Source organism: Scyliorhinus canicula, chromosome 6, assembly GCF_902713615.1.
Source record: "Scyliorhinus canicula chromosome 6, sScyCan1.1, whole genome shotgun sequence".
NCBI classification, from domain to species: domain Eukaryota; kingdom Metazoa; phylum Chordata; class Chondrichthyes; order Carcharhiniformes; family Scyliorhinidae; genus Scyliorhinus; species Scyliorhinus canicula.
The window spans coordinates 106,416,576-106,440,610 of NC_052151.1; the positions used below are offsets into that span (position 1 = coordinate 106,416,576).

The 24,035-nt window shown below is 43.1% G+C and overlaps 1 protein-coding gene across 31 annotated transcripts in view; it reads right to left on the reverse strand.

The window, feature by feature from the left end:
• epb41l2 (erythrocyte membrane protein band 4.1 like 2) overlaps positions 1-24,035 on the reverse strand; it is a 270,752-nt gene that overhangs the window by 20,997 nt on the left and 225,720 nt on the right. For 5 of the 31 annotated variants that reach the window (XM_038799827.1, XM_038799829.1, XM_038799824.1 and 2 more), the window contains 10 exons: positions 19,595-19,692; positions 18,846-19,018; positions 17,833-18,014; positions 14,515-15,153; positions 7,616-7,651; positions 6,279-6,425; positions 3,582-3,749; positions 3,219-3,272; positions 2,553-3,074; positions 1,019-1,147 (listed from right to left, as the gene is read on the reverse strand). In XM_038799827.1, coding sequence (XP_038655755.1) covers positions 1,019-1,147; positions 2,553-3,074; positions 3,219-3,272; positions 3,582-3,749; positions 6,279-6,425; positions 7,616-7,651; positions 14,515-15,153; positions 17,833-18,014; positions 18,846-19,018; positions 19,595-19,692 — 2,148 coding nt within the window. Of the gene's footprint in view, positions 1-1,018; positions 1,148-2,552; positions 3,075-3,218; positions 3,273-3,581; positions 3,750-6,278; positions 6,426-7,347; positions 7,411-7,615; positions 7,652-14,514; positions 15,154-17,832; positions 18,015-18,845; positions 19,019-19,594; positions 19,693-24,035 lie in introns of all 31 variants that reach the window. The other 26 variants (XM_038799836.1, XM_038799837.1, XM_038799828.1 and 23 more) reach the window with 26 other exon arrangements.

The window sequence follows — 24,035 nt, forward strand, 5'->3', positions numbered from 1 at the left end:
ATCAGTTGAATTAAAGTGCTATTTCAAAATAAAACTGCAATAGCTTCAATATTATGTGGAGACATTTGCTTAAGCATTACTCAAGGTGAACATTTTCACCTAATGCCTTGATGGAGCTAAACAATGACAGAAGTAATCAACTATCGCTGTCTTCACACTATTAACATCTGATTGACTTCCTGAATATGGAATAAGTAAATAACACTTCAAATTGAGCTACTAATAGATGCAAATATTAATGGACCAAATGGTGTGCCCCTGATTTATCAAGGGCTGGCAAAAGAAGGAGACAAGTCTTGGATAAACTGAATATCATAGAAATGTTTTTGACTATTTAAGCTCTGAAAGACCAGAATGCTTCAAATGTCACTTACTTAACTGCACTGTTTAAAAGGTTTAAAACAGTACACTGACTTTGCTGTGGCCGGATACTTAGCTACAATGAAAAGCATATAACAGCATAGCATTTTGTATGAAATGCAATCGAATTGATGTAACTTTATAGATATAGTGGGTAGGACAGGACACAAATCAAATTCTATATGCGCAAAGATCTAACTGAGGCAATAAAGTAGCAGCAAATCCAATCTTGTATATCCGAACATTCAAATAGTGGTGGCATGAGCATTTCCAAAAGGAGAGTTTGTCATTACCCAGATCTCTCTCTCAGCAAGTCAGGCAGAAATACAGGTGGCCAAAGGTCATCTATATTTGTTTCAGTGGAAAAGAATGAATATGTACCACACGGGTAAGTATTTACAGGAATTAATTAATATTTTATGCTAGGAATTTTAAAATAAGTTTGCAAATTTTAAATTCTTAATCTTTCAAAAAGCTATAGGTGAAGAAAATATGTTTTACAAGTTATGAGTGGCGGAAGGGACTTCTGGAAAAATAACAGAATATAAAATTACTCATGTAAAAACTAAATTTACATGGTGTACACATTTGCAATCCTCACTGAAAGGCAATGATGACATATCTAACTTCACCACTTATGTTCAGAAGAGAAGTCTACCTGGGCAGCTTCATATGTAATGGTTTTAGTCTCCGTTTGGACAATTGGAACTTCTTTTGTTGCAATTTCGGTCTTGTCAGGGTTCACTGCATCCGAGATCGTCACCATTTCTGTCTGTACCACAGGAGGCTATTAGTAAGAAACTTAAATAAGTAAAATCAGATATACGTTGAGGATAAGCTGAAAAGAGATGTCAACTGAAAACCAACAGCAAGAAGAAAAAAATGAATAAATATAACAATGGTAAGGTTCATATCATAAATGGGTTGATGACAAAATTCAAGATGCTTATTATTAAAACAGATAGCATGGCATAAAACACAGGACACAAAATATTCAACTACCGTATATACTCGAGTAACATGCAACTTTTGAGCACCTAATTTGAAGCCTAAATTTCAGGGGTCGCATGATACGCGAGGTACAAAAGTCACGGGTGTGAAATGCTGGCCAAGATAAGTCACATAGCATCCAGCTGGCTTTACTAGCGTCATTCAGCCACTTGCCGTTTCCATTCATAAAAACATGAATGGAAACGTCAAGTGGCTGAACATCTTCCCATCAGAATGCTGTGGTCAAAATCTGAAGAGTAGTATTCTGATGGGAAGATGGGAAGAGTGGATTCTGCTGTGAAAGCTGTTCGCGATTCGAACAGCTTTCCAGCTGGCTTTACTAGCGTCGTTCAGCCACTTGCCGTTTCCATTCATAAAAACATGAATGGAAATGTCAAGTGGCTGAACATCTTCCCATCAGAATACTACTCTTCAGATTTTGACCACAGCATTCTGATGGGAAGATGTTCAGCCACTTGACGTTTCCATTCATGTTTTTATGAATGGAAACGGCAAGTGGCTGAACAACGCGAGTAAAGCCAGCTGGAAAGCTGTTCGAATCGCGAACAGCTTTCACAGCAGAATCAACTCTTCCCATCTTCCCATCAGAATACTACTGATTGTGACCACAGCATTCTGATGGGAAGATGTTCAGCCACTTGACGTTTCCATTCATGCTTTTATGAATGGAAACGGCAAGTGGCTGAACAACGCGAGTAAAGCCAGCTGGAAAGCTGTTTGAATCGCGAATAGCTTTCACAGCAGAATCAACTCTGCAGAAACCACACACAATGATACCATTTGGAAGTTTTAGTTTCCAAAATTAATTTCCAAAAAAGTCACTCGCATGATACATGAGGTATACCATAAAAGCATGTTTTTGGGCCGAAAATTTAGGGGTCGCATGATACGCGAGATCGAAAGTTACGCGAGTATATACGGTATTTTATATTTCAATAAAAATTTTAAAATCACAACAGAAGGTTAAGTGGCTGCCTAGACCTCCAGTGCAAGCAATGCAGCCAGAAACCAAGACTGAAGCAGGCAGAGGGTGGTTGATAACTATTCTGTTCATTTTTGAAACTTGTTTAATCTAAGCAAATTGAAATTTCTCCATAAAACCCAGGAAAGAGACAGTGTGCACTGGAGAGAATTCCTGCACACTAACATTTACTTCTGACCCAATTTCTGTGAACATTTACCTCCGAGCAACATATAACTTCTGGCACAGCATCACTATCAACATACGAAACATCTCCATTTAGCTTGGGTTTGGTGTCTTCTTGCTCTTGCATGTGCTTGCTTTCCTGCAGTTCTCCATTCCGTATTTCTTGCAAATTTTCTTCTGGGACATCCTGCATTTTACGGACCACAACAGCAGGATGATGACCTTTTTCAATTTCTGTTACTGAAACCTTGGACTCCATTCCTACTGTAGTCAATGTCTTAAATTCATTTTTTTCTCTCTTTACATTTTCTCCTTCCTTGGTCTGTGGGTGGTAGTCTGCCTCTTCCTCACTCTCACTATGGCTATCAGAGGTCGAGGCATAACCCTCTTTTGCTGGCACCTCAGAGGGGAGCACAATTGCGCTGCTTTCAACAGCTCTTTCACGTTTTACTTTTGAATAGCTGGGTGCTCTCTTTACCTCTTCAATCACTACTGTTTCTTCTACTACAACCTCTGCCTGCTCCTCCATCTCGAATTTCTGTTTCTCATCTGAGCTCTACACAAGGAAATGAATGGGAAAAAAAGGATGAGGTAAGAAACATGAAATAGGACCATGCAAACTTAAAATGATAATCATGGAAAACAAAATAAAGGATGTTATAATGGCTATGCTCTGGTGGAATTATCTAATAAAGACCACCTTGGCAACATCTCTGGCTGCTGCTGGAAGCCCCTCTGTTCTTGAAGCAAGATCCTGGAGAACAGGAAGCAGTCACAATAACATGTAATGAATATTCTTTATCACAGATTGTTGGGGAAAAAATCAATTATGACGGATGAAATTGCTGCAACTATCTCCCGTTTATAAACATATATAACACAAAATTATGGAAGTTTACTGTGGAATTATGGAAGTTTACAAGGGACATGAAAGATGAGCAATTAAAAAATGCGGAAAATACAAGAGGATGTACAAATAATGACCAGGACAAAACAGAAAATTAATCCTGTCAGACATACTGTGACTTTTATAACTACCAATCAAATTCCATTGCAAAAGCACCTCAGATAACTGTTTGGAGCATATGAGAGAAACAGATTCAGCAGCAGCTTTTTCTTTCAACCCAGCACCCTCTGATGCCTGAGAAACAGCAGACGAGAAGGAGGCCACCAAGCCTGTTGAGAAGCTCTCTTTACTAAGTAAAAGCGATGTTATCTCTTCTTCTAAGCTCTATGCAGTTAGAAAATTGAGAATAAAGATTAAAATAACAAACAGTCTTGGAGGAAAAAAAAGTGAGACAGAAGTTACACCATGTCATGTATCTATATATTTTGTCTGTAAGAAAAATATGCCACGTCAAGCAGGTCTTGTACAGCATAAACATACAGTATATCTTAATATCCACAAACATTTCTAAACATACAAGCAATCAGCTTTAAGGCAATATGCCTATTCTGTCCAAACTATATTTTCAATATAACAAATCCTCAACCCACATAATTGAATTTCAGCTATATAAATGAGTGGTGTTCTGTAACTACATGCCTTAGAATTCATATAATTCCTATCGAACACTCATATCTTTACAATATGGAATTTAACATATGCAATTTACCACATTTAATATCAATGTTCCCACAGATGTGTTGGAAATTTTCCAGATTCCAAGCAAAATTGTGAACATTTTGTAAAATAGCAAATTTACAATTTTGCTAGGAATATGAAACTGAGAAAATCTTTAAATAAATTTATGCTGTGCTATATAGTGATTAAAATTATTTGCGCCATGTGATTACATTGTTATTCTACAGAGCCTGTTAATAAATGTCAGGTTAAAAAAAAATGATACAATTGGCCATAGCAACATCTTGATCAAGATCTAACCAAGACAACAAAACCATAGAAGTGGTAAAAGAGAATCAAAATCCATCATCTAAGAAAAAATTAAACAGAACTCAATTACCAGAAACAACGGAGAAGTTTAGGTCTGACGAAGCTGACTGACAGTTTTAAGATTTGCTTGTTGGCCCTGGCAAGGTGTTGGCAGAATATCCTTTCACCTCAGACACCTGAAGTTTGAATCCAACTCAAACTAATGGAATGAAGAATCCCTCTCTTGTTGGCTGTATATATCATACATACATTAAACAAACATCAGCTTCATCCCATAATTTAACCCACTGACTATAAGAATGGTCAGTGTGGACAAAGGAAATAGTGGGGAAGTGTAATAGAGTAATTGATCCAGGACTGGGGCAAGGTAGAGAGCACTTTGTTCTGCAGCTGTTTACTACTCCTGAATTAGCAGTTGCTGGATGCCATAATGAGTGATTCAAATAAGAACTGCTTGATCTCCATATTAACATTCTTTGCCTTAAAGAGCACAAAAGCTTTTCTGTTTTGGAAATGGAAACAAATATATAAACGATACACTAGCACAAGGTAACAGAAGAACAGGTCACACAAGTTTCGACAAGAAATGGGCACACATATACAGGTTTACGCAATATTTGATGTTTTTTTAAAAACATGCAATATAGAGCACCTAATTGGCCTGGAATTGCTGCTAGGGATGGAATCGGCAGGTTTCACCTAAACTGCACCTTACAATGCGCTAGTTTTGCCAAAATGAAACTGCGCCCAAGTTTCCGGCATTAATTAGCATAAATCAAAACCTAAAATCTCTCGTGAAGCAACGCAATCAAGCTATACAATTGACTATAGATCTCTGCAAATGAGTCGTTCTTCAACCAACCAAGGTAGCAGCAGGGGACAATCTATGCCGTTCCACTGACTGCTGGTGAGATGACTAATATTGAGTTCCAATGACCTGAAGTGCCATGCACCAAGAGAATCCCGGCACAATATGAACCCCCAACCAAGTGCAATAGACAAGAACTCACCGTTCCAATTTGGGATGTGACCAGTTTGTGGATGAGGACTGGCTCAGGTAGAGTCTGTTCAATGAGCTTTCAAGGATTTCAGATATTTAAGCGTATTGAAATTATGGGTGCAACTTGCTTCTGATTAAAATTCTGTGACCCTTTGAACTAATTGATTTGATTCCACCAGAGTAAGTTATCTGCATAGAAAGTATGCAAAAACTCCAGGTCCTAAATATTACCTTATAAAAACTACATCTTAAAATTAATTTTATACCAGTTGAAAATTCTCAATGACTGAAAATGCAAAACATCCACTGGATGGTTTATAGAAAAGGCTCCAAATCTTGATTTCATTTTGAACATCTTCACCAGTGAAGAAACTGTGGCTCCAATATAAGAAATGTCAGAGGACCGATAATGCTAAATGTAAACTTAACACTTTAAGGCACAATGCAAAGTTCCCAGATGGAAAGTTTGCAGATGAGTGGTTGGAGATTGAAGGCCCCAATATTGTGGTCCATATTTATTCCAAATATGTTTCCAAATAAAGTTTAAAAATAAAAACATCAACATTAATTGATACGAGTTCCTCATATGTACTTACTAATAGTTATTGAAAGCAAAGAGAGCTTGAAATAATCATTTGGGTTACTATATGGAATAATTAAATTATGTAATAGGATGAATAAATTAGAAATGATTTATAGTTGTCAATATCTAAATTTGTTAATACACTCAAAGACAAAGATGCTTATCCAAATTAGCACTGTAACTATTTTTCTAATATGTATAAAAGCATTACACACCACACAAACATCCATCAAGTTGGATCAAGCCTTCAATTACAACCTAAGATTCTGCATCTGACACATACCCCTTCTGTTTGCAGTGATAAGGGTTTGGTCAAGCGATTTTCCCATTCATTTGGACGTGGTTCAGGTGTGGATTCCATGAAACTGCGTTTTAGCTCGCTAATGCTAGCTTGATGTTTCAATAGATCCTCCTGGGTGTTATCAAGGTCCTAATTTCCGCACATGTACACAATTAGAATGAGACACAACAGATCCAATCTAAATTAGTCAAAAAATAAGCAATACACTGAAATACCCAGGCTCACTGAAAACTGTTTTTTTATTGAGTTCCGCAAGTAGCCTATTGGCTTGTTTATTTTTTGCAAACCTTAATTGTTTAGAATTGACTTGCATAATCCCAGTTTATGCAATGCGAGACATTACTTGCCTCCTGATACTAATCTTTCAATTGTAAAATTTAGACAATGCCATAATTACATTGGTAACTTGGAACATTTTATATTATCTAATGTGATTTAAAATATTAATCTACTGAAACAGGAATGTTTCAAGTGCATCTTTGTTAGCTAAAGGGCAATCATAACTGACTGTGAAATAGGCTTCTTGAACTTGCTGTAAATTTTAGACATTATGTTGAAGACACAACTGGTATAAGTTTAATTTAAACAAAGTAAATAATCAATTATTTTTAAGATCTAAAATTAGATATTCAGTGAGACAAGGCATATGTAATTGCAACTTAATGTGAAACCCGGAGTGTTCTGTTTGATTTTAGTACATATTATAAATATTATTTGGTGAAATCGCAAGATTATATATAAACAGTCAATTAGCTCAGTTACTAGTCTGCAGTAATCCTGGTTAGTAAATGTGCTCATTCATCTTTAAGTAACTGAAGTTAAAAATATATATATAATTTCTACCTGGTACACAGTTTATATTGCATGCTAATACTCCAAGCTAATCCACCACAGCACGGGATTTGAATACACGAATTGGGGAAGTGCAGCAGGCATTCAAATGATTTTCATTCTCATGCATTGCATGCAAAATCCATGGTAACAGCTTGCTAGTGAAAGTTCATTCAGCGCAAAACATCAGCCCATCTGTATACTGAGATTTTATACAAACCTCCAACATTAAATTGCTATGTCTGATATAAATATTTTCTCCTCCTACGCTCAATGACTTATTCTGTGAAATTGAGAGAAAGAAAAGGAAAAAAAATTCCAATAGAAAAATAAATAAAATCATATGGAACATGCAGGCACCAAAATAAATTGAAAATGAAACAAAATCATCAAAGAAGGAAAAAAGGTACACCATCACACCCCACATGATATTTTAAAACATTCAAAGCTTCATAGTTGAAATGGAAAAAAATGTAAGTTGCATCAACCTTTTGTTGCTGCAGTGCTTCTTCTTCCTGCTCCAACTGAGTGCATCCAACAAATTGCAAAAGAAAATATTATTTCTTTGCTACTTCGAAAAACCAGTCAATAACAAATGGCTACGAGATGTAAATTTTTAAAAAAATTAACCTGTTTTTATATTTCATCTGCCTCTTTGTCAGAGAAATAGGGGCAAGCCAAGTGGCGACTGCTCTCCAACATTCCCATTGCTGGGGAAGTTTCCCCGCAGCATCTCAGAAGCAGATTGGCTGCCCGCTCCTCAGAGGCAGGCAGCCAATTTATATAGTTAACGCCCCAATTTTGGGTGATTTTGTGACCAAATAATCTACGTGGAGGAGGTTTTCCCTATGCTCAGATGGTACTACTGGCTTTGCCCCTCTGAATTTGTTTTACTGACTTTATCACCTCTACATGCACCTCTATTCTGAGGAGTCCTCAACATGCATTTTCCTGATGAGGTTGTTGCAACTTCAGAGTTTCTGACCCTCAGATTGGCTAGCAGTATCAGGAGTTCTCATGGTGCTCAGAGGCAGCCAACTAGGAGGCTGGCTATGGAAAGATTTTAACACTGGTCTCAAAGCCAGCAAAGTGCCAGCTTGGGACCCACATTTGGACCAGGCATCAGGGTCCTGACACCCATGGGAAAATCCAACCCTCTGGCTCAGAATTCTTTTATGTTTATACATTCTGTCTGTAAAGAAATGCAGAATCATAAGGAATAGCAGGTAGGCTTTCCACCTATTGAACCTGTTGAAACATTCAATAAGATCATGGCTGATCTACTTGTGGCCTTAACTCCATTTTTCCACTTGTCACCCATAACACTTGATTCACTTATAAATCAAAAACCTGTCCAATTCAGCCTTGAATATACTCAATGATCCAGTCTTGAATGCTCTGTGGAAGAGAATTCCAAAGACAATGCTCAGAAAAGAAATTCCTCTTCACCTCAGTATTAAATGGGAGACCTATTATTTTTAAATTGTGTCCCATAAACTCTGCTACCCTCCGAGGAGAAACACACTCTCAGCATTTTCCTGCCAAACCCGCTCAGAATCTTTATATGCTTCAGTCAATATTAGTGGCCATGAAACGGTCATCAATTGATGTAAAAACCCATCTGTTTCACTAATGTCCTTCAGGGAAGGAAATCTGCCATCCTTACCCGATCTGGCCTACATTTGACTGCAGACCCACAGCAATGTGGCTGACTCTTGACTGGCCTCTGAAACGGCCTAGCAAGCCACTGAGTTCAAGGACAATTAGGCATGGGCAACAAATGATGGCTTTGCCAGCGACATCCATATCCCATGATATAAAGAGAAATAAGATCACCCCTCATTCTTCTAATCGCCAATGAGTTTCGGCCCAAGCCGTTCAACCTGTCCTCAAAAGACAACCCCTGCACCCCGGAAATCAGCCTAATGAACCGTCTCTGAACTGCTTCCAATTCGTAGATCCTGAATTAAGAAATAAGTCAAAAACTGCATATGGTACTCCAGGTACAGTCTCATAAATATACTGCACAGTTAACAGTTGAAAGCAATTCCCTTTGCCAAGTATTTGGTACCTGCTTTTTGAGAGACAATGAGGGTCAAGGAGATTCATTGTTGAAAAGTGATTCTTTGTTATGACACAGTTTTGCTCAGAGACAGGTATGGAACATCTAACCTATTTGTATCACGTCTTCTTTAGGGATAAGTGGGATCCTAGAAACCCATTTTGGTCAATCTGGTTGGTTCCACCTGATCAATCAAAAACTGTTGGAAGTTGGATATCCCGACTGGACTTCCGGTGGTGGCTATGAATGAGTAAGTCGCATATTTGTTGGCTCCTGCAACTTTTGGACCTTTTCCCCCGATTTTCTAACGGACTTGAATTGTAAAACAGATGTTAGTGGCAATTCTCTACTGAATTCTCACTTCGGTGCATGGAGAAAAGGACTAGAAGTGCTCGTAAGGGCAGAAATAAAAAGATAGAGAAGACTTGGGCTGTAGTTGCAACAGGAGATAGCATGGCGGAGGGTCGGACCTCTGGCTGTCGACCCAGCAGTCTATGGAGCAGCTGATGCAAGTCATTCAAGAAGGCTTTGCTATGCAGAAACGGGACTGATTGGACCCAATAAAAGAGTCGATTGAGCGGTTGGAGCTTAGACTGGACGTCCAGGACCAGGCGATCCAGAAGGTGGAGAAGGTGCTGGCTGAGCAGGAGGAGCATCAGACCGTGGTGGAGCTGGAGGTGGGGATGCTGAGGGACCAGCAAAAGAAGCTTCTGGAGAAGGTGGAGGACCGAGAGTAGGTCCCGCCGGCAGAACCTAAGAATAATCGGGCTTCCGGAGGGGTCCAAGGGAACGGACGCTGAGGCATACATCACAGACATGTTTGAGAAGCTACTGGGGAGGGGGCCTTTTCCCGGCCCTTGGAGGTGGATAGGGCTCACAGAGCACTCGCGAGGAAGCCGCGAATGGGAGACCCTCCCCTCCCCCTCGAGGGCAATGGTGGTGAGGTTCCACAGGTTCTCGGACAAGGAGCATATTCTACAGTGGGCCAAGCAGACACAGAGCTCTAAGTGGGACAATAGCATCCTGCGGGTTTACCAAGACCTGAGTGTGGAGGTAGCCAGGAGGAGAGCAGGCTTCAATCAGATCAGGGCGATCCTTTTCAAAAAGGTGAAGTTTAGACTGTTATACCCACCCCGTCTCTGGGTCACGCATGAGGATTAGCACTTCTACTTCGAGTCGCCTGAGGACACGTTGGACTTTGCGAAAAAGAAAGGGCTGGTGGTGGACTGAGAACTTTTGAACTTGGCTGCAACGTTCATGTTTTGTTTTTTCTTTTTCTCTGTTTTTGTAAAAAGTTTCACGTTTTGCGTTTTATGGAATATGTCTGTGATGCCGTTTGCATTGATTTGGAACCAGCAGTAGAGCTGAGTGAGTAAAGGTGTTCATTTGCACTGCTGGGGGATGAAGGTGCACTTGTTTTGATCTTGGTGTTTTTCTGTTGGGCAATTGTGTGGGATTGTTTGATGTTGGAGTTTGTTTGTATGAGCAGGGTGGGGGGAGGGAACAATTGGTGGGAGACTATCTGGCACCGGGGATGGGGGCCACCATGCTAGCTGGGTGAGCTAGTTCTCGGAAGCGCAGTGGGGTTTGTGCATATGTTGAGTTTAGGAAAGGGTTTGGGTTACACGGTGTTGTTGGTTTGGGGGGGGTGGGGGGAGGGAAGAGAGTGAATGTTCTGCTGACGAGGGAGGGACTTGGGCTGAGGAACTGAGAGGAGTCCGGGGGCTTCCTGGCGATGGACCAGTGGAGGCGCGGAATACGGGCTCGAAGGCAGGCCTAAAAAAGGGGATGGCTGATTGGTGATGGGGGGGGGGGGGCAATTAGCCCCCCAACTAGGCTGATCACCTGGAATGTTCGAGGGTTAAATGGGCCAGTCAAAAGGGCACGTGTGTTCGCGCATCTTAGGGGATTGAAGGCGGACGTGGTAATTTTGCAGGAGTCGCACCTTAAGGTAATGGACCAGATTAGACTGAGGAAAGGCTGGGTCAGCCAGGTGTTTCATTCGGGACTAGATTCAAAGACTAGAGGGGCCGCGATCCTGATCAATAAGCAGGTGGTGTTTGAGGCAGGAAAAATAGTCTCGGACGTGGGAGGTCGATACATTATGATCAATGGGAAGCTTGAGGGGGTGCAGGTGGTATTAGTTAATGTATATGCGCCAAACTGGGACGATGCGGAATTTATTCGGAGGATGCTGGGAAAGATACCGGACCTGGACTCGCACAGGTTGGTCATGGGAGGGGACTTCAATATAGTTATGGACTCTGGCTTAGACTAGTCAAGCTCGAAAATCGGCAGGGTGCCAGCAATGGCAAAGGAACTAAGAGGGAGCTGATAGGGGGCGGGGGGTGAATCTATGGAGATTTGGGCAGCCAAGGGTGAAGGAGTTCTCCTTCTACTCACAAGTGCATAAAGTGTACTCCCGGATTGATCTCTTAATTTTGAGCAGGGTCTTTCTGGCTGGGGTAGTGGACACCGGGTATTCGGCGATTACAATCTCAGACCATGCACCGCACTGGGTTGACCTGCAGGTTAGTAAAGACAGTAACCAGCGCCCGCACTGGAGGCTGGATGTGGAACTTTTGGCGAATTAAAGGGTGCGCGAGGGATTGAGGAAATGCATTTAGAGCTACCTGCAGGTCAACGGCACGGGGGAAATTTCAGCAACGGTGGTTTGGGAAGCACTGGAGGCGGTGATCGGGGGGAGCTGATCTCGATCCGGGCTCATAGGGAGAAGGTTGACAGGGCAGAGACGGACCGACTGGTAAAGGAGATAATACAGATTGACAGGAGGTATGCGGAGACTCCAGAGGCAGGGCATTTAAGGGAACGGCGGAGGCTGCAGGTGGAGTTTAGTTTGCTGACCACAGGGAGGGCGGTGGAGAAGCTGAGAAAGGCGAGGGGGGCAATTTATGAACATGGAGAGAAGGCCAGCGAATGCTTGCACAGCAGCTTAGGAAGAGGGAGGCAGCTAGGGAAATAGGGAAAGTAAAGGGGAACCTGATTGGTGATTCGGTAGGGATGAATAAGGCGTTTAGGGATTTCTACAGCAGGCTGTACAGGTCGGAACCCCCTACATGGCCAGAGGGGATGAGGCACTTCTTGGAATTTCCCAACGGTGGACGGGGAGCGGGTAGAAGGGCTGGGGGTCCCAATTGGGCTGGAAGAGATAGTGGAGGGCTTGAAAGCCATGCAGGTCCGGATGGGTACCCAGTGGAGTTTCTTGAAAAGGTCTCGGGGATATTGGAGCCAGTGTTGTTGAGGATGTTTAATGAGGCAAGGGAAAAAGGGGTGCTGCCCCCGACGATGTCACAAGCAACGATTGCACTGATTCTGAAGCGGGACAAGAACCCGGAGCTGTGTGAATCCTGCAGGCCGATCTCCCTGTTGAATGTGGATGCCCAGTTGCTGGCCAAAATCTTGTCCTCCAGCATTGAGGATTGTGTTCCAGACGTTACTGGGGAGGACCAGACAGGGTTTGTTAAGGGCAGGCAGTTGGTGGCCAATGTAAGAAGGCTGTTAAATGTGATCATGATGACCCCGGAAGGTAGGGAGGTGGAGGTAGTGATCGCAATGGATGCAGAAAAGTCTTTTGATCGGGTACAATGGGATTATCTGTGGGAGGTACTGGGATGGTTCGGATTTGGGCGGGACTTTATTGACTGGGTCAGGTTACTGTATCAGGCTCCTGTGGCAAGTGTACGAACAACTTTGGACTATTTTAGACTGCACCAGGGGACGAGACAGGGATGGCCCCTCTCCCCACTGTTGTTTGCGCTGGCATAGAGCTGTTGGCAATTGCTCTAAGAGCCTCAAGGGGCTGGAGGGGACTGGTCCGAGGGTGGCGGGGGTGGAGCACAGGGTTTCGCTCTATGTATATGATCTGCTTCTGTACGTTTCGGACCCAGTAGAGGGGATGGAAGAAATCATGAAGATTCTCGGGGAATTCGGCCAGTTTTTGGGGTATAAGCTAAATATGGAAAAGAATGAGATGTTTGTGATTCAGGCGAGGGGACAGGGGGAGCGACTGGGAGAGCTGCCGTTTAGGTCAGTAGGGGGAAGTTTTAGGTACCTGGGCATCTAAGTGGCGCGGGAATGGGACTGGCTGCATAAATTGAATCTGGCACGGCTAGTGGACCAAATGAAGGACGATGTTCGGAGATGGGACGTGCTGCCAGTGTCTCTGGCCGGGAGGGTGAAAACGGTGAAAATGACGGTCCTCCCAAGATTCCTATTTGTATTTCAATGTCTCCCCAGCTTTATTCTGCGGTCCTTTTTTAAGCGGGTCAACAGAGTGATCACAGGCTTCATCTGGGCGGACAAGAACCCGTGGGTAAGTAAGGTAATGCTTGAGCGGAGTCGGGGAGAGGGCGGGCTGGCGCTGCCACATTTTAGCAACTATTGCCGCTACTATAGCCATGATCAGCAAGTGGGTGGTGTGGGGGGGGGGGGGGGGGGGGGGGGGGGGGGGGCGGCATGGGTGCGTATGGAAGCGGCTTCTTGTTAGGGCACCAGCGCTGGTAATTGCGCCTCTGCCGCTCCCACCGGCACGGTACTTCACCAGCCCCGTGATAGTAGCTCCCTGAGAGTTTGGGGCCAGTGGAGGCGGCATGTGGGAGCATCGCTCTGGGCCCCAATTTGTGATAATCACCGGTTTGCCCCAGGGAGTACGGATGGAGGGAGTACGAGGTCGTGCCGAACTTTTGTCCTAGATTAATCTTTTGTCCTAGACCAAATTAATCTACACCTCAATAAAATGTTTATTAAAAAAAACTGTTGGAAGTTGGATGAAGGAGAGGAGGGAGAGTGGGAAGTAGGAAATGGTTATAAAGTATGTAGCTATGATCGTCAACACAATCATTTTGAAGTGAAACAGTGCCATCTGCCTTGCAGGTGCTGCAAAGTCAGTTCCCAAAAAGTAAATACATGGAATAGATTTTGCACTAATTTTCATTTTAAGCACTGAGAATGAAATTTGAGCAAAGGAAACACCTCTAATCAAGTGTGGTTTGGGGGTAAGTTAATGGAAAATAATTACAGATCACATGATTCAAAATTGGCTTTGAAGATCCTTATTTCTCGTTTTACAGGAAATAATGTAAAAAATATTGTGTTGCGATGCTACAAAATTAGAAGAGAATTTGCAGAGAATAGAATGGACAGAAGTAGGCTGGAATTTCAGATAAAAACAGTAAAAGATTCAACATTAGTCAAAATATTTATGCTCTTTCTCTTTCCCCCATAAAGAACATCTCTAATTATTTAAACTTTCCATACGAAAGAACTATTTCCAAATGCCACACATCAAGCAACAAATTTACACACCTCCTCTTCCTCTGCTTTCTCATTCAGGTCATTGTCATAAGAGGCGCATAATGTGGTCGCCTTAGGCTCCAGGTAGCAGAGAGACAGAGCAAGAGGAAGAGAAAGGGTGAGTGAGAAAGGAACAGACTGGGTTGCGGACAAAAGCAGCACAAAGATGACAATGATGGAAGGAATAAGGGATGGAGATGTAATAGGAATATACTTTTGAAAATATGGTGGAATCAAAGCTGAACAGCCATCAGGAAGGCTAGAAAAACTGATGTAACCATCTTCATCAAGCAATGAAGGGAAATTGGGCGGAAAGCATTTGTATAGATTTAGAAAGGCAAGGGTCAATGTCTTTCTTACAGGATTAGAATCAATTTCTATTTCCTTCAGATCCTGCGGTATAAGATTATGACACTGAGCAGGATCAGGATGACGAGGATTAGTTAATAATACTGCATCATGCTCTGGTGTTGTTACTGGACTATTACTGGAAGATATAGACTCAAACATATATTCGTTGTCTAATTCGCCAATTGAAAATGCACTATCCTCTGAAATGTTAGAGAGAAAATCTGTCTCAGGAATAGGAAAGAGACTTAGAGGGAGTGAATAGCTGGAATAGGTAGGAGATGGGGGATGTGTGTTATGGAACTAAATTCAACCCAGTAGACATGTATGTTTATGTTTCAGAAAGTATAGAGAGGACAGAAAGGAAACAAAACAAAAAGAAAAAAACAATATTAGTCAGAAAGCCACTCAGGAAGTGCTACAAGTTAAAACAAATGGAGACAGACAACCTTAGCCGTTGCAAGATGGATAGGGTAAATACAACACAGGAAGAACAAACAAGCACTGTACATCATTTGCACAATAATATTTGAACTTTAGCTCAGTTACTACCAAACTTTTCCTTCCAACTCTATGTTTATTCGACTTAAAATTCAGAAATACAAGAAAACAGTTTCTCAATAATAAATGTCCTCAATTCTTTTGCTGCAAAGGATTTAGCTACATTTTATATATAATAGTTCTGTTGCATTCCTATATTGTTAACTTTAGTTATTAAGAATACAGCTCATTTAACAGTGGCATTTGAAGTATAATGCAAAACAACAGTTATTTCACAAATATTATGTGAAATCTTCCTGGGTCTGGTTCGACATCCAGGATTACCCAATGCAAAAAACCTGAATGTTAAGCAGATGAGAGCACACACCTGATTTTTCTGTGACATTAAATTTAATGGAGAACCATTTTGTTGATTCCTTCACAAGTATGTGTTCTGACGGCCCAATTTTCCAATACTTGCTGCACCCAGACTATCCAATACTGAACCATAAAAATCTCAAGAGCTTCCAACACTTGCATTTATCTTTACTCATTTTGACCTCAGGTTTTCCTAAAGTTAGATCGATGTAGAATTGGAAAAGGCAACTCATCAGAAAAAGGCTGCACTCTAGATTTACCAAATTTTAAAGCAAAATTATTTTGCTTTTGAACAATTCATCTCAGTTCATGCAGTACTTTTCTACTCCCTCTGATTTTTAAAATAATTTGTTCAACAAATATAAGAGGGCATGCTAGCACAGTGGTTAGCACAGTTGCTTCACAGCTCCAGGGTCCCAGGTTCGATTCCTGGCTTGGGTCACTGTCTGTGCGGAGTTTGTACTTTCTCCCTGTGACTGCGTGGGTTTCTTCCGGGTGCTTTGGTTTCCTCCCACAGTCCAAAGATGCACAGGTTAGGTGAATTGGCCATGCTAAATTGCCCTTCGTGTCCGAAAAGTTTAGGTGGGGTTGCTGGATTGCGGGGAAAGGGTGGAGTCGTGGGCTTGAGTAGGGTGCTCTTTCCAAGTGCCGGTGCAGACTCGATGGACCGAATGGCCTCCTTCTGCATTGTAAGATCTATGATTCCATGATGTCCCAGCATGATAAATTTTGCTGCCTCGTTTGTTGAAATAATTGGTTGCAAGTATTGGACAAACTTAAGGGAAGAAAGAACACACTTCCTTTCATCAATATACTATAAATAGGAGCAAACAAATGTTCTTACGAGTGAGAGATAGGGGTTAGGTTCTCTGTTGGCCGGCGGCAAAATTGGGAATGGCGATTGTGTGGGGAATCGATTTTGACGCCGAAATTGCGGCAGGCGCCGATTTGACGCTAAATCGTAATTCTCCATCACCTCAATAACAGCGTCAATGCGTTCCGTAATGCACGTACAGTAGACACCGTTTGCATATCATTAGCAGGCGCGACCCGGTATTCTCCGGGGTCTCTGCGGTTCTCCACCTCCGATGGGCCGAGTTCCCGACTATGCAGGAGAGGGGCGGGGGCTGGGGGGGGGGGGGGGGGGGGGGGGGTGACAGGTGTCCAACATTGCCATAGTTTGTTGACAGCTGTGCCACTGGCCGGGAAGAGGGGGGGTGGGGTGGCCAGGAGATGGGCTGTGGGCTCAGGGTGGACGGGCAGAGAACACCATTGCCACAGGCGGCAAGGCAGGCAATGCTGCTGCACACACCGCTAATAGCTCACTTTGAACTTATGCCTCTGGTCGTATAGGTGTTCCCCAGGGCACCACCACTAGGTGCCCTATGGCCCCAGCTGACCCATCAGCTGTATGGGCACACTCCAGCACAACCAATGCCATCTTGTTGGCTGGGATCAGTGAGTGTGGGGATTATAATGTGTACTGCCTCCCGATTGTCAATACGGACCCGGCAAATCCCACACTTTTTTTCATTGGAATTGATTGTGGCATCGGTGCTAGCCCCTCAATAGTGGAATCTGTCCAGGTGTGGTGCCAGTTTTTCTGTCTGCATCGGCGTCAACACTTAGTCTCAGAAATGGAGAATCCCGCCCAGTATTAATTTTGCATTTTCTCCCCCACACCCCTTTTTCCCCCCAAGCCAAAGAACACTTCTGAATTTTTTCCACAGTTTGCAATCTCTTTTCATCACTGTCTCGTGCCCCAAGAATTAATTCCTACAACACAATGAATTTAATCTCCATAGGAAATTTAAGAAAATGCTATTAGTTTAATCATGGTGAAAGCTACAATGATTGACAGTGAAGGCTGGTCCATTACATAAAATCCATAATACGCAACAGATTTTACTTTTTTAACCCCTTTTCCAAGAAATGTTTGCTGAAATATCACGCGTCATGCCAGCTTCACATCATCTGATAGATCGAGGAGAAAAAATAGTTCTGTACCATTAGCTTGCTATTTATTATACGTCACTATTGTGCACTTTGCAAGATGAAAAATGTGTATGCATTAATTATAGACTAATCAAAGCAGTAACTTATTAAAATAAAATTGCACATTACCTTTGTTTCCACAGGCATTTCCAGCTGGGAGATCTTTGATGGAGTGGTTTTGTATTTTGCTTCTGTTTTTTCACCTGTTGCTTCTATTTTGACAACACCAACTGTCGCAGCAGTACCATCTGCTGTTGAACTCTGAGAAACACCTATGGAAGATGAATCGTGCAGCAGGCCCACTTCATCATCTGTCATCAGAGAAAAGAAACTTTTTTTTGCTTATATCTGTCATCATCGACTCAGTTGGCTCGCGTGTGATGCAGAATTACACCAATGGCGTCGGTTCAATCCCCACACTGGCTGTGCTAGTTCATGGAGGCTTCTCATCTTGTCCCACATTTGTAGAGTGCTGTCCGTAAAACTCTTACATAACCAACTATCTCTCATTAATGGAAAGAGATAACTATAATAATTTGTGTACTAAATGTTCAGAAGATATACTATATATCATAGTTTATCTGTTATATATACTTTCCCATCTCCAAAAGGAAAAAAGGTCACTGAGAAGAAATGAAAATTTCCAACATCAAGGATAGTTTTATTCTAGACCTCGATCAATGTGTATCACAATATCTTGATGCAGCACAAAGGAAAATTAGTGGGGAAGATGAACAGTCTCCCATATCAAAGTGCAGTCTTCCCCACCTGATTTTCCTACACCTATTGCTTTCATGGAAGATGTTATACCCAGACATAGGACTATATCAAAACCAAGTCAGAACAATGATTCATCATTCATATAACGTGAAAAAAAAATTCTGTCTTGGTATTGTTGCATGCTCCATTAGTAGTGTATTTTTTTAGGGCAATCTGCTACAAATCAGATTGATCCAAAGTAATTACTACATTTCACATCTGCACATCTCCTGGAGGAAAATTAACTGAAAACAGCAGGTATTTTTTAAATCAAAAGTATTTCTAATGAAAGGGACATTGGAGATTATTTAACAAAGTACTTTATCTACACTTTTCTTCCAGATTAGAGTCTGATGACTTATTGAAATTCATCACCCACCTACCTCCATCAAGACTTCTGGACATCCGCTTACTTGAAGTACGCTCAAAGTATGGTGCAGGTCTATCTATGAGGGTGCTGGCCTCCCGTGTTTGAGCTTGGGTGCGACCACTGTATCGGAACTTTGACCCCAAAGTCAGGAACTTGCTTTTTGGCGTTTGTTCAGGGGATAGCAATCTGCAATTAATGATTTTACGTGTTTTACAAATTCAAAATTAAATGCTTATGCACAAGCTACAACATTCCCATGTATTGGTTCAAACTTAGAAAATAAGTATTAGACTGTATTGTTCTAAAATCCTGGGATTACATGCAATTTGATAAGGCAGGTCATGGTGGAACCTTTTCAAGCGCATTGCATTTTAGCCAGCTAAATAGTATGAAAATTGCCCACTTTTAAGTATCAACATAAACATAATTCATTGCCCTTCCTTTAGAAACTATCCACTACAGATGTGTATTGTAGGGAGCACTTCACACTAAAAAAATACTCAATTCATTTTCCCTTGTTTGCAGTATATATCTATGTATAAGGCAATTTGTTATAAGTTATAGATAAAGGTGTGCTTGGAAAATTGCAGCAAAACAGAGATAATGAAAGCAAAGGGAACATTTGCACATTGCCACTAGCATAGTGAGGATCATTTTGGATTACAAACATATATGCCCTGTCAGGATTATGTAGCTTGAATGTCAAATTTAAGATTGGCATTCATAACTTTGGCTAATTCAACATTTACAAAATAAATTTACCTGAAAAAAGTATGATGCTCCACACAAACCTTCCACAATCTCTTTGCTGCTCGGTGATTAGGCAACTTGAACCCAATAGTACTTTCAAACTGCTCTGTCTGGAAAGGAGGAATGAAATTACAACTTCTCAGTTATAAATAGGGATTACTGACAAAATAAAATTGTTTGCTTTTACAAGAAATAAACCTTTGTACTACTGTTTAAGCATAAAAGCATTTTTTAAAAACTCTCTGCTAAAGTTTAGGGTGGATGTTGTCATGCTATAGGAGACACATCTGAAAGTGAAAGACCAGGCGAGGCTCAGGAGGGGCAGGGTTAACCAAGTATTTAATTTGGGATTCAATGGTAGGGGACGGGGTGGGAGTAGTGGTTTTGGTGGGTTAGAGTGAGGCTCCAGAGACGGACCGGGGATAGATATGTGATAGTAACAGGGGAATTGGAGGGGATGTTGGTGGTGTTGGCAAGTGTGCATGGCCCTGACTGGGATGATTTGTGAGGAAGATGCTGACTGGGCTTCTGAGGGAAATGGGAGGGATGGACCCGTGGAGGTTCTTGCACTCGAGGGAACAGGAGTATTCGTTTTTCGCCATGGTTCTTAAAGGTTTATTCGAGGATAGACTTTTTGGAGGAGGGAATGCATTGCCGTCGGGGGTTAGGGGATCAGAGTATTCAGCGATAGCGATCTCGGATCACGCGCTGCATTGGGTGGGCATGGTCCTGGAGAGGAGGGTAGCGCAGAGACCAGGTTGGAGAATGGATGTGGGGTCTCTGGAGGACCCACGTTTTTGTAAGAAGATTGGGATGCTGATTGAGGAGTACGTGGGCTGTAACTGTACGGGGGAAGTATCACAGGCGTTGGTATATAGAGGCCCTGAAGGCGGTAGTGAGGGGGGAGGTGTTACCGTTTAAGGCCAAGGTGGATAAAGAGATGTTGGAGGTGGAAGGAGTATGCAGGGGGATGCAGATCTGGCACTTTTGTACAGAAGGAATGAGGTTCAGGCTAGCTTTGATCGGTTGTCCACGTGGAAGGCAGTGCACCAATTGAGGTGGTTGAGGGGAGCGATTTATGTGTATGGGGAGAAGGTGGGACGCATGCTGGCGTCAATTTCAGAGGGAGGTGGCGGCGAGGAAAATTGTCCAGGTGCGGGATAGATCGGGGAAGTTGGTGGTGGCCCCGGTATACATTAATAAGGTGTTTGAGGAGTTCTATGAAAATTTGTATAGGTCGGAGCCACCGGGGGAGGATCAGGGGATGCGAGAGTTCCTTGATGGATTGGAGTATCTGAGGCTGGAGGAAGAAGACAGGGTCACACTGGATAGGTCGGTGGGAGGTAATGGAGGCAATTGGTGGGGGGGGGGGGGGGGGGAGATGCAATCGGGAAAGGTGGCTGGGCCAGATGGGTTCCCAGTGGAGTTTTACAAGAAATTTAAAAGACAAATTGGTGCCGCTGATGGTGGGATGTTTGAGGAGGCGATAGGGAAGGGGGTGTTACCACAAACATTGGGGCAGGCCCCAATCTCCCTGCTGTTTAAGAAAGATAAGGACCCAACGGAGTGTGGGTCGTACAGGCATGGAACATCGGGTGTCTCTGTACGCGGACGATTTATTGTTATATATATTAGTGCCGAATACATTGGTGGCGAATATAATGGAACTTCTCTGAAGATTTGGGTCTTTTTCAGGATATAAATTGAACCTGGAAAAGAATGAATATTTTGTGGTGCCCCGGCCGGGAATGGGGGCGGGAGTGGGAGGGTTGCCATTTCGCTGCGGAGATCTGGTGGGTTAGAATGGAGGAGAGTCTGTGTAGGGGGTCTGAGTTGAGGGGGCTGGCAACAGCGCCGCTCCTGATGGACCCAGGAAGGTACTTGGGGATGTCCAGTGGTGGTGGCAACACTGAGGATTTGGAGGAAGTTGAGTCAGCACTTGAAGCTGGGGCTGGGTCAGGGTAGATGACGATCAGGGTGAATCACAGGTTTGAGCTGGGGAGGCTTGATGGGAGGTTTCACAATTGTGGGGTGAGGGGGTCAGGGTATTAAAAGACCGGTTCCTGGGGGGATGTTTTGCGAGGTTGGCAAAGTTGGGGGAGAAATATGGACCAGGGCGGGGGAAGGGTTTATTTACCTGCAGCTCCAAGAGTCTGTTAGGAAGGAGGGTCAGAGCTTGCCGATAGCACTGACCCCCTCATTGTTGGAGAAGGGGGTGCTGTCAGCGATCTATGGGATGATTTTGGGGGAGGACAGGTGTCCGTGGAGGGGATTAAAACCAAGTAGGAGGAAGAGTTGGAGGAAGTTATGGAAGTTGGTTTGTGGTGTGAGGTGCCCCGGAGGGTGAACGCCTCAACCTCATGCGCGAGGTTGGGGTGGATACAGCTGAAGGTCGTGCATTGGGCGTACCTCACGAGGGCGAGGATGAGCCGACTCTTTAAGGGGAAGGAGGATGTATGTGTGGGAGGAGCCCCGCAAACCACGTCCACATGTTTTGGTCCTGCTTGAAGCTGGAAAGATATTGGAGGGAGGTTTTCAGTATCATCTTGGGGTTACTTCACGTGAACTTGGAACCAGGGCTTCGAGGTGCCATTTTCATGTGTTGGACCGGCCCGAGCTGCAGACGGATGCGGGGCAGATGTTTTAGCCTTCGCCTCGCTGATTGCCCGGAGGCGGGTTCTGTTGGGAGTGGAGGTCACCCAGCTTTGCAGGGGGTCCTACTTGAATTTCTGACTCTCAGCTGAGGGTAATGAAGGAAGGGTTCTACAATTCATGGGACTGTTTATTATGCACTTTTGAGAATTGGTTGCCATTGAACATGGAGGGTGGGGTTCTTGGCTTGGGTTATTGTTGTTTTTGATTACACTGTTTACTGATGGTAGATTACTATTGTATTTGCTTTTTGTTTGGTTTTTCTTTTCTTTATTTGATCAAAATGTTGAAATTAAGAAGAAAAATATATATTTTTTTAAATCTTAGGTTTCAGCCACAAACCCCTGCCATCAATACCATCTCCCTCCTGAATACTTTTTTAAGTTGCAGTAAGTCTTACACCAGATTGAAGACCAACAGGTTTGTTTTGAATCACTAGCTTTCAGAACACAGTTCCTTCATCAGGCGAGTGAAAGAGGTGAGTTCCACAAGCACATATATAGACAAGTCAATGATGCAAGACGATACTTTAAATGCGAATATTTGCAGGTATTTGAGACGTTTTACTGTGCCGACCCCAGTCACAAACCTGTTTGATTTCTTACTGTGCCCATCCCAGTCCAACACCAGCATCTCCACATCATATCTCAGGTTGAACCAGGCTGTTTGCAACCAACGTGACCCCAAGCTGAGCTTTTGATGCCATATGGCCTCGATTACATGACCACTTATTTTCGCCTCAAACATTGTCTGCTTCTAGCTCTGCTCATGTCTATCACCTCCAGATTCAACTATTCAAATTGTTCCCCGACTGGACTTTCATCCCACCCTCTGAAGTACAGCTCATCCAAAACCCTGCAGTCCATATCCTATTTTGCGCAAGGTTTAATTCAACTATGCCTTGATGTTTTATATTGACACTTTGGCGGACAGGGAATCAAATTTACGATTCGCATCCCTTCTTGGCCTTGACCCTTCCTATATCCATTACTTCGTATCATCATACAGTCCCCTCAGTACTTTCCATTCCTCAAACACTGGCCTCTTCTTCACTCTCCCTCCCTTCGACTATTGGCGGTGGTACCTGCAGCCCTCGAGACCCCTCATTCTGGAATATCCTTCCGAAAGCCCTCCTGCGTCTCCACCTTGCGCTCCCCCTCTTTGATCAAACTTTCAGTTACCTTTCAGCATCCATTTTTGTTTGATTACATCGTGGTAAATTCTTTGATATTAAAAGGTGCTAAAGGTGAGGGAACCAACAAAAGGGCAAAACATACTGGACCTCATCCTTACCAATCTACCTGCTGCAGATGCATCTGCTCATGACAGTTTCAGTAGAAGTGACCACTGCACATTCCTTCTGGAGATGTCATCACATCGAGGATACCCTCCATCGTGTTGTGTGGCACTATCACCACACTAAATGGGATAGTCTTCAAACAGATCTCGCAACTCAAGACTGGGCATCCTTGGAGGTACTGTGGACCATCAGCAGCAGCAGAATTGCACTCAACCACAATCTGCAACCTCGTGGCCCGGCATATCCCCCACTCAACCATTACCACCAAGCCAGGGTATCAACCCTGGTTCAATGCAGAGGAGCATGCTAGGAGTAACATCAGGCATACTGACAATTGAGGTATCAACCTGGTGAAGCTACAACACAGGACCAGTTGTGTGCCAAACAGCATAAGCGATTCCACAACAAACACATCAGATCTAAGCTCTGTAATCCTGCCATATCCAGCCGTGACTGGTGGTGGACAACTCACTGGAGGAAGAGGCTCAACAAATATCCCCA